The sequence below is a fragment of the Leptodactylus fuscus genome, chromosome 1 (assembly GCF_031893055.1).
Source record: "Leptodactylus fuscus isolate aLepFus1 chromosome 1, aLepFus1.hap2, whole genome shotgun sequence".
NCBI lineage: Eukaryota > Metazoa > Chordata > Amphibia > Anura > Leptodactylidae > Leptodactylus > Leptodactylus fuscus.
The window spans coordinates 216,298,687-216,313,531 of record NC_134265.1 but is presented as its reverse complement, the minus strand read 5'-3'; the positions used below and the strand labels follow the sequence as shown (position 1 = coordinate 216,313,531).

The 14,845-nt window shown below is 43.0% G+C and overlaps 1 protein-coding gene across 2 annotated transcripts in view; it reads left to right on the top strand.

The window, feature by feature from the left end:
- ZNF414 (zinc finger protein 414) overlaps positions 1–12,977 on the top strand; it is a 53,707-nt gene extending 40,730 nt beyond the window's left edge. The window contains exons 5-6 of one of the 2 annotated variants that reach the window (XM_075283648.1): positions 658–810; positions 10,076–12,977. In XM_075283648.1, coding sequence (XP_075139749.1) covers positions 658–810; positions 10,076–10,146 — 224 coding nt within the window. In that variant the 3' untranslated portion in view covers positions 10,147–12,977. The remainder of the gene's footprint in view (positions 1–657; positions 811–10,075) is intronic. The other variant, XM_075283647.1, reaches the window with a different exon arrangement.
- Positions 12,978–14,845: the final 1,868 nt, after the last annotated feature.

Below are 14,845 nucleotides of genomic sequence, written 5' to 3'. Positions count from 1 at the left end.
ATTTCATTCCACTTCACAATTGTGTACCACTTGTTGATTCTTCCCCCAAAAATTAAAATTTGATACCTTTATGTTTGAAGCCTGAAATGTGGCAAAAGGTTGAAAATTTCAAGGGGGCCAAATACTTTCACAAGGCACTGTATCATTTCTAAAGAATTTCTATTTTACTTTAAGATTTATTTATTTTTTAATTTGGATTTGTTAGATTTCTAGAGATTATTTCCAGAGCTGGTGAATGATCAGCAATTGTGTATAAAGTGCACAAATATTTTTATGATAGCAAGTCTACTATTGAGCAAGAAACATTCTAAGGCCTCATACACGTGACCATGTGCAATATATGGTAAAAACGGCCCAGATTACACATGGATTGGTATCCATGTATCATCTATGATTTTTCACTGACCCATACATTAAAATGAATGGATTGAGCTGTGAATACAGACAGAAATAGGATCTGCTATATATTTTGTGGCTCTTCACTACAGCCCAGACATACAGCCGAAAAAAACTATGTCTATAGACCTATAGAAATGAATGGGTCCATACTTTAATCTGCAACATACACAGTGGATAATGAGTGTAAAAGGAAAATGGGCAATATATTGTATTGTACATTAAACAACGTGATTTACATATTTTTTTGTTTACTTCTAGGTCATACAACCAACAGTCGTATCATTTGGGAGCATACACGAGACAACTACAGATGTATGCAGTGTAACTTTTCAACTGCAACTAGAGACCAAATGGATAAACACATTGAATTATTACATAAGAATCCTCCATCAGCCAGACTGGCTGAAATAGGTTTGTAGCTGCTCTGAATATTTTCCTGTTTCCACTGTTTATTATTAGTACAGAAGACACTGCAGATAGATATACAAAGAATAGAGATGAGCGAACAGTAAAATATTTGATATTCGTTATTCGTTTTGAATAACCGCTCAATATTCGACTATTCGATCGACTATCAAACCCTATTATAGTCTATGGGGAAAAATGCTTCGTTTCAGGGGAACCCACCATTCGACTCAGGAGGGTCACCAAGTCCACTATGACACCCCAGGAAATGATGCCAACACCTCTGCAATGCAACTGGGACAGCAGGGGAAGCATGCCTGGGGGGCATCTAACAAGCCCAAGTCACAGTTTTACCCCCACCATCACAGCCCATCAACTACACACTTTCTACACTCAAAAAACCTCTATCAAAGTGGGAAAATACCTGGAAACCTTCTTTCTTCCCCAATTGGATGGAAAGAAACCCAAATTCAAGCTAAAGAAACATTAACTAGCACCCCTTTAAATCACATTGCCCATGACAACCACAGATGGAATAGGCAATGGGAAATCCAACAGTACCCACCCTTCACTGTCATTGTGGATGTGTGTATGTGATGTGATGTGGTAAGACCTTCCAAAATTAACTTTTCTGGCCCTTAACGTGAGCCCTTCCAAATTAAGGTAGAGGCCCTTAAGGTGAGCTACCAGCAGAGATTGAGGCCATTTAGGTGACTTCAGCCTCTTACCAGCAGAGTTTTAGGTCCTTAGATTGAGTAGAGCCTTGCACCATCAGAGTTTTGGGCCCTTGGAGTGAGTAGAGCCTTTAAAAAGCAGTGTTTTTGGCACTTGCAATGAGTAGAGCCTTGCACCGGCAGTGTTTTTGGCCCTTGGAGTGAGTTGAGCCTCTAACCAGCAGAGTTGGGGGGAATCAGGGTGGATTGAGCCTCTAACCAGCAGAGTTTGGGGGAATCAGGGTGGATTGAGACTCTAACCAGCAGAGTTGGGGGGAATCAGGGTGGATTGAGACTCTAACCAGCAGAGTTGGGGGGGATTAGGGTGGATTGAGCCTAGTAGGAGCAGAATTGTGCAACGCTGATGGTGCAGGAGAAATTGTAGAGGTTGAGCACACACATGAAACTTCACACTTGCTTGACACTGGTGGGCATGAAAATGATGGGTCTATCCAGTGGCTGTTCATTTTGATCAGCGTCAGACACACAGACACAAACCAGAGTAATCACAAAGAGACCATTAACAAACCATTGTATGGATATAAAAATAGTCAGTAGAGATGAGCGAATGCCGTTCGATCGAATAGGTATTCAATCGAATATCAGGCTGTTCGAGTTATTCGATTCCAATCGAATACTATGCTGCAAACACAGTAAAAATTCGTATCCCCTCTTACCTTCCCTGGTAACTGTGCAGGGGAGGTGGGACAGGAACTACGACAACGGAGGGATTGAAAAAAATTTAAAAGACCCATTGTCTGCCGAAAACATGTGACCTCCGATTTATAAGAGTAGTCAGCACCATCTTCGTCACATTTGCAGTGAGAGATAGGGAGAGAAAGAGATCTGCTGAGGGCTAGATAGGTATTAGGTCTGTATTTGAACCCTACAAATTGTACAGCGCTGCGGAATATGTTGGCGCTATATAAATAAAAAATTTTATTATTATTATAGATTCTAGTAGGCAGGGAAAAATGGAAGAAAAACATATATACTATATATATATACTGCAGGGAGAGGAGTTGAGCTTTCCACAGGGTGTCCCCCTAAAACAGGGATACAGAGCAATTAGGTTCGGCTATATACCCTCAACCCAGCTTTCCAGGCAGTGTCCCCCCAAACACCTAACAGGGATACAGAGCATTAAAGAGGACCTTTCATCAGATTGGGCACCGGCAGTTTTATATACTGCTGGAAAGCTGTGCCGATCTGTGCCCGGTGTAAAGCGCTATCGGTCCCGATACCGTAGCGCTGTAGTGTCAGAAGGGCGTTTCTGACAGTTAGCCAGGGACGCCCTTCTGCCCAGCAGCGCCTATCGCGCTGTACCGTGGAGCGGGGAGGAACGCCCCCTCCCTCTGCTCACACAGCTTGTCCATAGACGAGTGTTATCAGGAGGGAAGGGGTTGTTCCTCCCCAGTCTTAGAGCACAGCACGATAGGTGCTGCTGGGCAGAAGGGCGTCCCTGGCTAACTGTCAGAAACGCCCTTCTGACTGTAAAGCGCTACTTTACCGGGACCGATAGCGCTTTACACAGGGCACAGATCGGGAAAGCTGACAGTTTGCTGAATTCAGCGCACTGTCAGCTTTCCAGCAGTATATAGAACTGCATGTGCCCGATCTGATGAAAGGTCCTCTTTAAGTCCGGCTATATACGCTCAACCCAGCTTTGCAGACGGTGTCCCCCCAAAACAGGGATACACAGCAATTAGGTCCGGCTATATATGCTCAACCCAGCTTTACAGGCGGTGTCCCCCCATATACCTAACAGGGATACAGAGCATTAAGTCCGGCTACATACGCTCAACCCAGCTTTGCAGGCAGTGTCCTCCCCAAAAGAGGGATACAGAGCAATTAGGTCCAGCTATATACGCTCAACCCAGCTTTGCAGGCGGTGTCCCCCCAAAACAGGAATACACAGCAATTAGGTCCGGCTATATACGCTCAACCCAGCTTTACAGGCAGTGTCCCCCATATACCTAACAGGGATACAGAGCATTAAGTCCAGCTACATACGTTTTAGCTTTCCACTGTGTGTCCCCCCAAAACAGGGATACACAGCAATTAGGTCTGGCTATATACGCTCAACCCAGCCTTGTAGACGGTGTCCCCCAAAACAGGGATACAGAACAATTGGGTCAGGCTATATATGCTCAACCGAGCTTTGTAGGCGGTGTCCCCCCAAAATAGGGATACACAGCAATTGGGTCCGGCTATATACGCTCAACCCAGCTTTACAGGGGGTGTCCCCCCATATACCTAACATGGATACAGAGCATTAAGTCCAGCTACATACGCTTAACCCAGCTTTCCATTGTGTGTCCCCCAAAACACTTAACAGGGATACAGAGCAATTCAGTCCGGCTATATACAATCAACCCAACTTTACAGGCAGTGTCCCCCCATATACCTAACAGGGATATAGAGCATTAAGTCCGGCTATATATGCTCAACCCATCTTTGCAGGCGGTGTCCCCCCAAAACAGGGATACAGAGCAATTAGGTCCAGCTACAGTACGCTCAACCCAGCTTTACAGGTGGTGTCCCCCCATATACCTAACAGGGCAGTGACATAACTAGGAATGGCGGGGCCCCGTAGCGAACTTTTGACATGGGGCCCTTTCCCAACGACCGACACCGAAGACCTCGACCGAACCCCTCCTACACATTCCTGCGCGCTCTATTATGCCCCATAGTGGCCCCTGCACACAGTATTATACCCCATAGTGGCCCCTCCACACAGTATTATCCCCCATAGTGGCCCCTGCACACGGTATTGTACCCCATAGTGGCCCCTGCACACAGTATTATAATAATAAGAAGAAGAATAAATTTTATTTCTATAGCGCCAACATATTCCGCAGCGCTGTACAATTTGTAGGGTTCAAATACAGACAGAACGATACATTACAAAGAAAATCATTTCACACAATGGGACTGAGGGCCCTGCTCGCAAGAGCTTACAATCTATGAGGTAGAGGGGATGACACGAGGTAGCAGGGGCGGTATTGCTTATACAGAGGTCAGACACTTTTGTAATAGAGGTGACTGTCATTGCATAAACGTAAGACTTTATGAGCCGTCGACAGTCGTGTCCTTTAACATGTGGATGGAGCTTGGACCTATGCAGTTAGCATGAGATGACATCATATCATGTGGGGAAATGTGGGAGCGGAGACAGAGGAGGGTTAAGGATTTACGTTAGACATTGTGATAGGCCTGTCTGAACAGATGCGTCTTTAGTTTGCGTTTGAAACTGTAGAAATTGGGAGTTAATCTGATTGTCCGGGGGAGAGCATTCCAGAGAAGTGGTGCAACTCGGGAGAAGTCTTGTATACGAGCGTGGGAGGTTCTGATAATAGAGGATAAAAGTGTTAGGTCATTGAGTGAGCGGAGAGCACGGGTTGGGCGATAGACAGAGATGAGGGAGGAAATATAGGGAGGTGCGGCATTATGGAGAGCCTTGTGGATGAGAGTGATAACTTTATATTTTATTCTATAATGAATAGGCAGCCAGTGTAGTGACCGGCACAGACCAGAGGCATCGCTATAGCGTCTAGACTGATAGATGAGCCTGGCCGCTGCATTCAGAATAGATTGTAGAGGGGACAGTTTAGTGAGGGGAAGACCGATTAGTAAGGAGTTACAGTAGTCAAGGCGAGAATGAATCAGAGAGACAATAAGTGTCTTTAGTGTATCTCTGGTAAGGAAAGGGCGTATTCTGGAGATGTGTTTGAGGTGGAGGTGACATGAACGTGCGAGTGATTCAATATGAGGGGTGAAGGAAAGGTCTGCATCAAACGTGACCCCGAGGCAGCGGGCCTGCTGCCTAGGAGTTATAGTAAGGCCTGAGACTGCAATGGATATATCAGGGACAGATCTATTAGATCAGACCTGGGCAAAGTCCGGCCCGCGGGCCATATCCGGCCCTCTGACTGATTCAGTCCGGCCCGCACAGCTCTGACTAGGGAGGCGTGTCTAGGGGGCGTGTCTTAGTGCCGGCCGAAGATGGAGATGTGGAGCGTGTCATAAAGTACTGAGAGATGTAAGGTGAGCTGCAGGGTGGAGAAAGAGAGAGAGTGAGTGTGTGTGTGTCTATATGTGTGTGTATCTATATGTGTGTGTGTATATGTGTGTCTATATGTGTGTGTATCTATATGTGTGTGTGTGTGTATCTATATGTGTGTCTGTCTATATGTGTGTCTGTCTATGTGTGTCTATATGTGTATCTGTCTGTGTGTGTCTATATGTGTGTGTGTCTATATGTGTGTGTGTCTGTCTATATGTGTGTCTGTCTATATGTGTGTCTGTCTATATGTGTCTATATGTGTGTGTGTCTATATGTGTGTGTGTCTATATGTGTGTCTGTCTATATGTGTGTCTGTCTATATGTGTATGTGTGTGTGTCTATATGTGTGTCTGTCTGTGTGTGTCTATATGTGTGTGTGTCTATATGTGTGTCTGTCTATATGTGTCTGTATGTGTGTCTGTCTATGTGTGTCTATATGTGTGTCTATATGTGTGTATGTCTATTTGTGTGTGTGTCTGTCTATATGTGTCTGTATGTGTGTCTGTCTATATGTGTGCCTGTCTATATGTGTGCCTGTCTATATGTGTGTCTGTCTATATGTGTGTCTGTCTGTCTGTCTATATATGTGTGTGTGTGTGTGTCTCAGTAACCTAGGGGCAGAGATGGAAGGGGAATGTTATACTAGGGCAGAGATGGCAGATGGAGGGGGGGACATGAAATGGGGAAAATAAAGGGGGATATGAAACTGAGGGAGAAATGGAGGGGGGGACATGAAACTGGGGGTAGATGAAGAGGGCACTTAGACTGGGGGGACATTAAACCGTGGAGGAAGCTGTAGGGGGACCTGTCTGCCTCTAGTTGCCCCCAGTTTAATGTCACCCTCCAGCTACCCCTACAGTTTAATGTCTGCTTCCAGCTTCCTGATTTTAATGTACCCCTCTAGTTGCCCCCAGTTTCATGTCCCGCTCCAGCTGTCAATTTATTGCCGCCCTCCAACTACCCCCACTGTTTAATGTCCCCTCTAGTTTCCACAGTTTATACTGGGGCACCAGGTGAGGGACTTAATACTGTGGGGCAGTTGGAAGGGAACATTATAATGTGGGGGCATATAATGTACGGGTGACTGTAGGAGGATTATACTGTGTGGGGGCACATGGAAAGATTATTGGGAATGGGCGGAGTCAACGTAGAAGTGGGTGGAGCTAAATTTGTAGTGGCGTGGCCCTCTAGCATAGTTTCAATTTCTTATACGGCCCCATGGGAAAATTAATTGCCCACCCCTGTATTAGATGGTGGAAACAGTAGTAGTTCAGTCTTGGAGAGATTTAGTTTCAGATAGAGCGAGGACATGATATTTGAGACAGCAGAGAGACAGTCACTGGTGTTCTGTATGAGTGCAGGGGTGATGTCACGGGAAGATGTGTATAATTGGGTGTCATCAGCATAAAGATGGTACCTGAAGCCAAATCTGGTGATGGTTTGTCCAATGAGGGCTGTGTAGAGAGAAAAGAGCAAGGGGCCTAGGACTGAGCCCTGAGGAACCCCAACAGCAAGGCAAAGCGGGGAGGAAATAGAGCCCGCAAATGATACACTGAAAGTGCAGTCTGAGAGATAAGAGGAGAACCAGGAGAGCGCAGTGTCCTTGAGGCCGACTGAGCGGAGCATAGTGAGGAGGAGTTGATGGTCAACAGTGTCAAAAGCTGCAGAGAGGTCTAGAAGAATAAGGAGAGAGAAGTCACCATTGGATTTAGCCATTAGGAGATCATTGGAGACTTTTGTGAGAGCCGTTTCAGTAGAGTGCAGAGCGCGGAAACCAGATTGTAAGGGGTCAAGCAGAGAGTTAGCAGAGAGATAGCGGATTAAACGAGAATAGACCAGGCGTTCCAAGAGTTTAGAGATGAAGGGGAGGTTAGAGGCGGGTCGATAGTTAGCAGCATAGGATGAGTCCAGGGAGGGTTTTTTCAATAGCGGAGTTATAACAGCATGCTTGAAGGAGGATGGGAAGATTCCAGAAGAGAGAGAGAGGTTAAATATTTTAGTAAGGTAAGTTGTGACAGCAGGGGACAGAGATTGGAGAAGGTGTGAGGGGAAGGGGTCACTACTGCAGGTTGTAGGGCGAGATGAAGAAAGTAGTTGGGAGACTTCCTCTTCTGTAACAGGTTCAAAAGATGAGAATGGACAGGCTGAAGTGCGGTTGGTGAGGAGATCAATGCCACCTGGGGCTTGGGCAGTAATTTCCTGACGTATCTTATCAATTTTATCATGGAAATACGTGGCCAGGTCATCGGCACTAAGGTCCGTGAATGGCGTTTGCACCTTTGGTGTGAGTAAGGAGTGAAAAGTTTCAAAAAGCCTTTTAGGGTTGCTGGAGAGAGAAGAGATGAGGGCAGTGAAATAGTCTTGTTTGGCAAGGTAAAGAGCAGAACTATATGTTTTAAGCATAAATTTGAAGTGGAGGAAATCTGCAGGTGAACGTGATTTTCTCCAGAGACATTCGGCAGACCTAGAGCACCGCTGAAGAAATCGTGTCTGTGGCGTGTGCCAGGGCTGCTGCCTCCTATGTGGGACTTTACGAGTGGAGGGGGGAGCCACCTCATCCAATGCATTTTTAAGGGTTTCATTATAGTGACTGGTGGCCAGATTGGGACAGGAGATTGAAGAGATGGGGGACAGAGAGGACTGTAGAGTATCTGAGAGGTGCTGGGTGTCGATAGCACGTAAGTTCCTATATGTGTGTTGGGTAGGTGTATCTTGTGAAGGGGAGAGGGCACTGATGGTGAGAGACAGAAGATTATGATCAGAGAGTGGCAGAGCAGAGTTAGTAAATTTAGAAACTGTGAGGAGTCGATGGAAGACAAGATCAATCGTGTTTCCACCTACATGTGTGGCAGAAGAAGAACATTGTGAAAGACCAAGAGAAGTGGTTAATGAGAGAAACTGTGAGGCAGCTGGGGAGTGAGGGGTGTCAATAGGGATGTTAAAGTCACCCATGATGAGGGTAGGAATGTCACTGGATAAAAAGTGGGGAAGCCAAGAAGCAAAGTGATCCAAAAATTGGTAGGGTGAGCCAGGTGGACGGTAGATCACAGCTAACCGTAAGGAGAGTGGGTGAAAAAGTCTGATAGCATGGACTTCAAATGAGAATGTGAGTGAGGGGACCGGTGGAATGGCCTGAAAAATGCACTGTGGTGACAGAAGTAAGCCTACCCCACCACCCTGCCTGTTGTCAGGCCTAGAGGTATGTGAGAATTGTAGGCCACCATGAGACAGAGCAGCAGCGGAGGCTGTGTCTGCCTGCTGGATCCAAGTTTCAGTAAGGGCGAGCAGGCCGAGGGATTTACTAAGGAATAAGTCATTAATATATTCTAGTTTGTTGCACAGTATTATGTCCCACTGTGGACACCCATAAACAATTATTATACTCTGGGATCTTTTCAGACCAAATTAAGTTAGAGACCCTTAAGCTGAGCTACCAGCAGAGATTCAGGCCCTTTAAAAAAGTACCCCGAAGGGTCAGCAACCCCTGGCACGCGTGCCGCTCTTGGCACGTGAGGCATATCTGGCTGGCACGGCAGCAGCTGCAGCAGAGGAGCGTCCCTTCAGTGCTTTCAGGACGCTCCTCTTTCTCTGGCTGCTCTCTGCCCACCAATGAGAAGAGAGAAGTGAGCTCAAGGGGCGGAGCTTATCCCTATAGAGATCCAGGTCCCTCCTGCAGTGAGGGCTCCTGCCGTCTCCATACTGCACACAAGAGACGGAGAAGAGCAGAGGGAAAGAGAAGCTCCCAGCAAAGTGAAAGTGAAAAAAGAAAACACCAGGTACAGGCTGTACTCTGCCTATTAATGTCAGGCATTTAGAGTTATTAATTTGTTTCAAGGAAAATGTTTGTTTTGGTACCGTGTTAGCCAGTGGTTATAAAATATAAAAAACAAAAAAAACTTTGCAAGTCTTCAGTAGGTGATACCTTTTTTAATGGCTAACTCATAATGATGACAGGATATAACGTTTCGAAGCTTCCTCTGAGCTTCTTCTTCAGAGGAAGCTTCGAAACGTTATATCCTGTCATCATTATGAGTTAGCCATTAAAAAAGGTATCACCTACTGAAGACTTGCAAAGTTTTTTTTGTTTTTTATAATTTGTTTCAGTAACTCCATGTGCCTGACATTAATAGCAGTTAACCCCATCATGTCCTCCCTCACATTAACCCCTGTCGACATTTTTTTTCCAATATAAGACATACCCCAAAAGTAAGACATAGTGGGACTTTTGGGGGTAAAAAGAATGTAGGACACTGTCTTACTTTCGGGGAAACACGGTATAACTACTTTTTTATTCTTTTACTGTAAAAGTAAGTATGGGTATAGTATAGTAATGCAATGTCAAAGACCTTCTCAATGTTGGCCCCATACCAATAGCATGCTGGTAGCAGAATTAGTCACAGCATATTTTATGTAACTTACGGTATTATGTTTATGTCATATAGCATATTTTTTCAATAGATGTTACTAATATAATCTTGTATTCTTTTTCCAGATTATGATGTGGATCTTCTTCCTTTCCACTCCAAGCTCCCTGCAGAAATGGAATCTGATCTTTTACCTTAGATCTGCTATTCTGATACAGTTACAAACAACGTCAACTTCACACAGTGCTCTAGGATTTAACTTTTTTTTTCGATAATACTCTTAAGAGGGACTCAGACATTAATCATTACAATATGAAGAATTATGACACCCAGCAGCTGTATTTTCAGATTTGGACAAACAAATCAAACTGTATACCTACAAATTAAATATTTTACTGAAATGTGCTACTCTTGGAACATTAAGGAGGATTCATCAAGACCAGCTTATTGGGCAGGGTTTGCTTAAGCCGTAACTAAACTTTCTGACAACTTGATCTTCTGGCAGTAATTGTGTCATTGATAGAGATGAGCGAACAGTGAAATGTTCGAAGTTCGAAATTCGATTCGAGTAGCCGCTCAATACTCGACTGTTCGATCGAATATCGAACCCCATTATAGTCTATGGGGAAAAACTTGTTAAGGGGAAAACCACTATTCGACTCAGGAGGGTCACCAAGTCCACTATGACACCCCAGGAAATGATGCCAACACCCTGGAATGCAACTGGGACAGCAGGGGAAGCATGCCTGGGGGCATCTAACATGCCCAAGTCACTGTATTAAGTCGGGATCCCTGTCAGCTTGCGATATGCACAAGCTGACTTTTTCCCATAGGAATGCATTGACCAGCGTTGATTGGCCAAATGCCATGCAGAGTACAGCATTCGGCCAATCAACGCTGGTTCTGCTGGAGGCTCGTCTGTGAGGAGGCGGAGTCTAAGATCGGACCAGAATGGAGACTGGTGTGGACCGATCTTAGACTCCGTCTCCTCTGGCAGAACCAGCGTTGATTGGCCGAATGCTGTACTCTAACACGCATTCCTATGGGAGCAAGGTATTCGTATCGACTATTCGCTCAACACTAGTAACAAACAGTTATATCTCAGATATTCTAAAACTTACTTTTTCTTACTTGATACTTTTGGTGTCATTATAAAGCTTGCTTTTAGCGTCATATGAAAGAGGAGATTCTCTTGTTGTGCTATCTATATTATTTCCATAGATATCACTGGTTGAAAACACAGATGGGGTTAAAGGGGATTCCCATGTACATGACCATATCTATATTTGTAGATAATTAAAAATTAATCAGTTTTGCAAATATAAGTAATTAAAAATTCTGTAGCGTTTTAAAGATTTCCTCTAACCATCTTAGTGGTGACAGTCTGCTGTGTTGATTGGTTGCCAATGGTTACAAACACCAATGCAGAAACTTTCTATGGTCCGGGACTTGTCAAAAACCCAGCCACGATTTTTTTTACTGTAGCAGGGTTATCAGACAGGGACACTACATATATCAGAAGATATCCCGGCCACAATAAAGAAATCATAGCTGATTTTCTGACCTTAGATTCTGCCTTCATGGTCGTATCCAATGGCAACCGATCAAGACTACAAGACTGTGACCACAAGATATTTAGAGAAAATCTTTAAAACTCTGCAAAATATTGAATTATTTATATTTGCAAAAATGTTTAACTTTTACTTATCTACAAATTTAAAAATAATTATGTACATGGGAATACCCCTGTAAGCTATTTATATGCAGCTGCACAATATACATGATATTTAAATATCCTAATCCCTACTGTGTTTTCAACCAGTAATATCTCTAGATATTACCTCCTCTTTTTTGTGGCACCAAAAGCAAGTTTATACATTTTGTAATGTCTGAGATATAACTGTTTGAAGTGACCCTCCCCTACTCTCGTTTTCTCTACATTTTACACAGCCCCGTCCTCCAAACCCCTACTCCATACACAGGGAAAAATTAAAGAGATGCAGGATTTCATAAGAAGGAAACAAAATTTGTTAATACAGTATATTACAAAATTAATTGACACAAATACTGCCAGAAAATAAAAAGTTATCCAAAAATTTAGTTTTGCTTTAATTATGCGCATCCTCCTGGCACCATTGTTGCCTAGGTGCAAATCTGTACCCCAGATTTGTGTCTATTTTTTGCAATCTGTAATGAATTCCCCCAATATGATGTGACTTTTACATTTTTTTGCATGTTTATTGGGAAGCCATATTGTCCAAACTAGAGTACTTAAAAAAATAATATTAAGATCACTAGTGGAGTGTATGTCGGCTTTTAATTGTGTTGTATGCAACCAAGGCCGTGTTGTCAAGAGTCATGATCAATTGTCGGTGGAGTCAGAGATGGCGTTCATAGAAAAGTAAACGTAATTCACATTACCATTTCATTGTTTCAGTCATTGTCCATTGTTCTGATCCATCATAGAATGAGAGAAGCCAATAGAGTGCAGGACTTTTTCTTCTGTTAGAAAAGTAAGCAAATATGATTTTTAAATTAGAGTAAATGCAGATGATGGGTACTCTGTCTACATCAGTCATTCTGTCTTCTTTTAAGCTCATTGCTCTCATCCTATACCCACTCCAACTGCAGCGTCAAAAGAAAATGATTAAATATTCTGTTATATATTAACATATATTATTAATGTATAATAATTAAAATGCATAGCTCATTGTTCTGTTTCTTCCTGCACAGCTGTAATTTTGTGTCATTCTTCATAATGAAAAGATTTCCACCTGTTCTGTGATTTTAATCTGTTTATGGTTTTGGCTTACAAACTCTGATACAAAACACTTACACTTACTCCCTGCTACTGTCTAAACCTATTTGCTCTTAAAGGGGTTTTCCCTTCTCCGTGTTTCAGCAGCTTTGCCTGCTGTCACTTCCTGTATTCTTCCACAAGCTGGTGGGAGGTAGCTGGCTGTTGGCTGTTTGATGAACAGAACAGTATTAAGTATCACAATATAGACTTTACCATTAGAGATTATTTATTATGATTACTATAAATCTAATATAAATTCAAATAAAATAATATGCACAGTAAATTTATATTCTATTACACAAGATTGAACATTTACCATGCTTCTAGAGAATGGACTCAGTGTTATCTTTGTGTTTACTTAGAAAGATAACAGCTCCTGGAGCCTTTATCAACAAACGGCAATTAGCTGAGCCTCCTCAGAGAGCATTGACTCACATCATCTGCCCTGCTTATCATATAGGATGTGCTCCATGGAAACTATATGTAAACAATGGGAGGAATAAGTTTACATAGCAGGCAAACTGATTTGCAAACGCAATGTATTTAGGAAAACTCTTGAATAAGCTAACTAGTATAGATAGGATCCTTGAGATGGCAATAGCCATTTAATATTCTCCCCCTCCCCTCCTACCTCCATGAAATACACTGGAATCTCTTTCTTGAGCTTGAGGTATCTCTTTAATATGTCATCAGTTGTGGGCTCCTCCTTATTTTGACTCTTACAACCACAATTCTGCTTTATTAGCATCAGAAAAGTCTTCTGTAATGAATGTTGCCATCTCTATCTAGAATTTACTTTTTTGACCTCTTCAAGAACCAGATTGCTGAGGGGAATTTATTAAGTCTGGCGTTTTCTATACCAGTCTTAATTAACGCTTCTTCTGGCACAAGGTGCTTCTGAATTATTATGAAGCTCTGGCTTCTTAATAAATAAGGTGCAAAATGAAAATCTATGTCAGTCACGTTTTCTGACATAATAAAAAATGTCAGGCCATGTTCCTGGCCCAACCCTGCTTATTTTTGAAGAAATGGGGATGTGATGCATTTTTGGCACAAGAAAGGGCCTTTTACCAAAGAAGTAGCACATTATCAGCCAGAAAATTCGTGTAGATGGGATAATAATTTCCCCCCAGTGGACATTTTCAATAATTTTCTGAATAGTTGCTTGCTAAACTCAACTAGCGATTTTTTTCCTTTTATCACCACTTTAGTTAGAATTGATCAGTGGGAAACTAAAACATTTCTTATCCTAAGGCATTTTGCTTTAGACAAAAAAATGATATGAAGTCATAGCTGGACATTTGGATTTTGAGTCATGTGAGAAGTTTTCACGCATGGTGACTCTACAGGACTGTATGCAACAATTGCTTTTAGGTATATGAATTGTTGTTTATTGATTATGCTTACTTGTATAGCGCCATCATATTTGTTCAGGCGTAAATGTATATAATACAATATTATCTCTATAATTTACCGTATATACTCGAGTATAAGTCGACCCGAATATCTTCATTTATTTTGTTTGCAATGAAAAAACACAAAAGAGAATGAAAAAAAGTCAAATCATTGATCATTTTACACAAAACTCCAAAAATGGGCCGGACAAAAATATTGGCACCCTCAGCCTAATACTTGGTAGCACAACCTTTAGACAAAATAACTGCGAACAACCGCTTCCGGTAACCATCAATGAGTTTCTTACAATGCTCTGCTGGAATTTTAGACCATTCTTCTTTGGCAAACTGCTCCAGGTCCCTGAGATTTGAAGGGGGCCTTCTCCAAACTGCCATTTTGAGATCTCTCCACAGGTGTTCTATGGGATTCAGGTCTGGACTCATTGCTGGCCACTTTAGAAGTTTCCAGTGCTTTCTCTCAAACCATTTTCTAGTGCTTTTTGAAGTGTGTTTTGGGTCATTGTCCTGCTGGAAAACCCATGACCTCTGAGAGAGACCCAGCTTTCTCACACTGGGCCCTACATTATGCTGCAAAATTTGTTGGTAGTCTTCAGACTTCATAATGCCATGCACACGGTCAAGCAGTCCAGTGCCAGAGGCAGCAAAGCAACCCCAAAACATCAGGGAACCTCCTCCATGTTTGA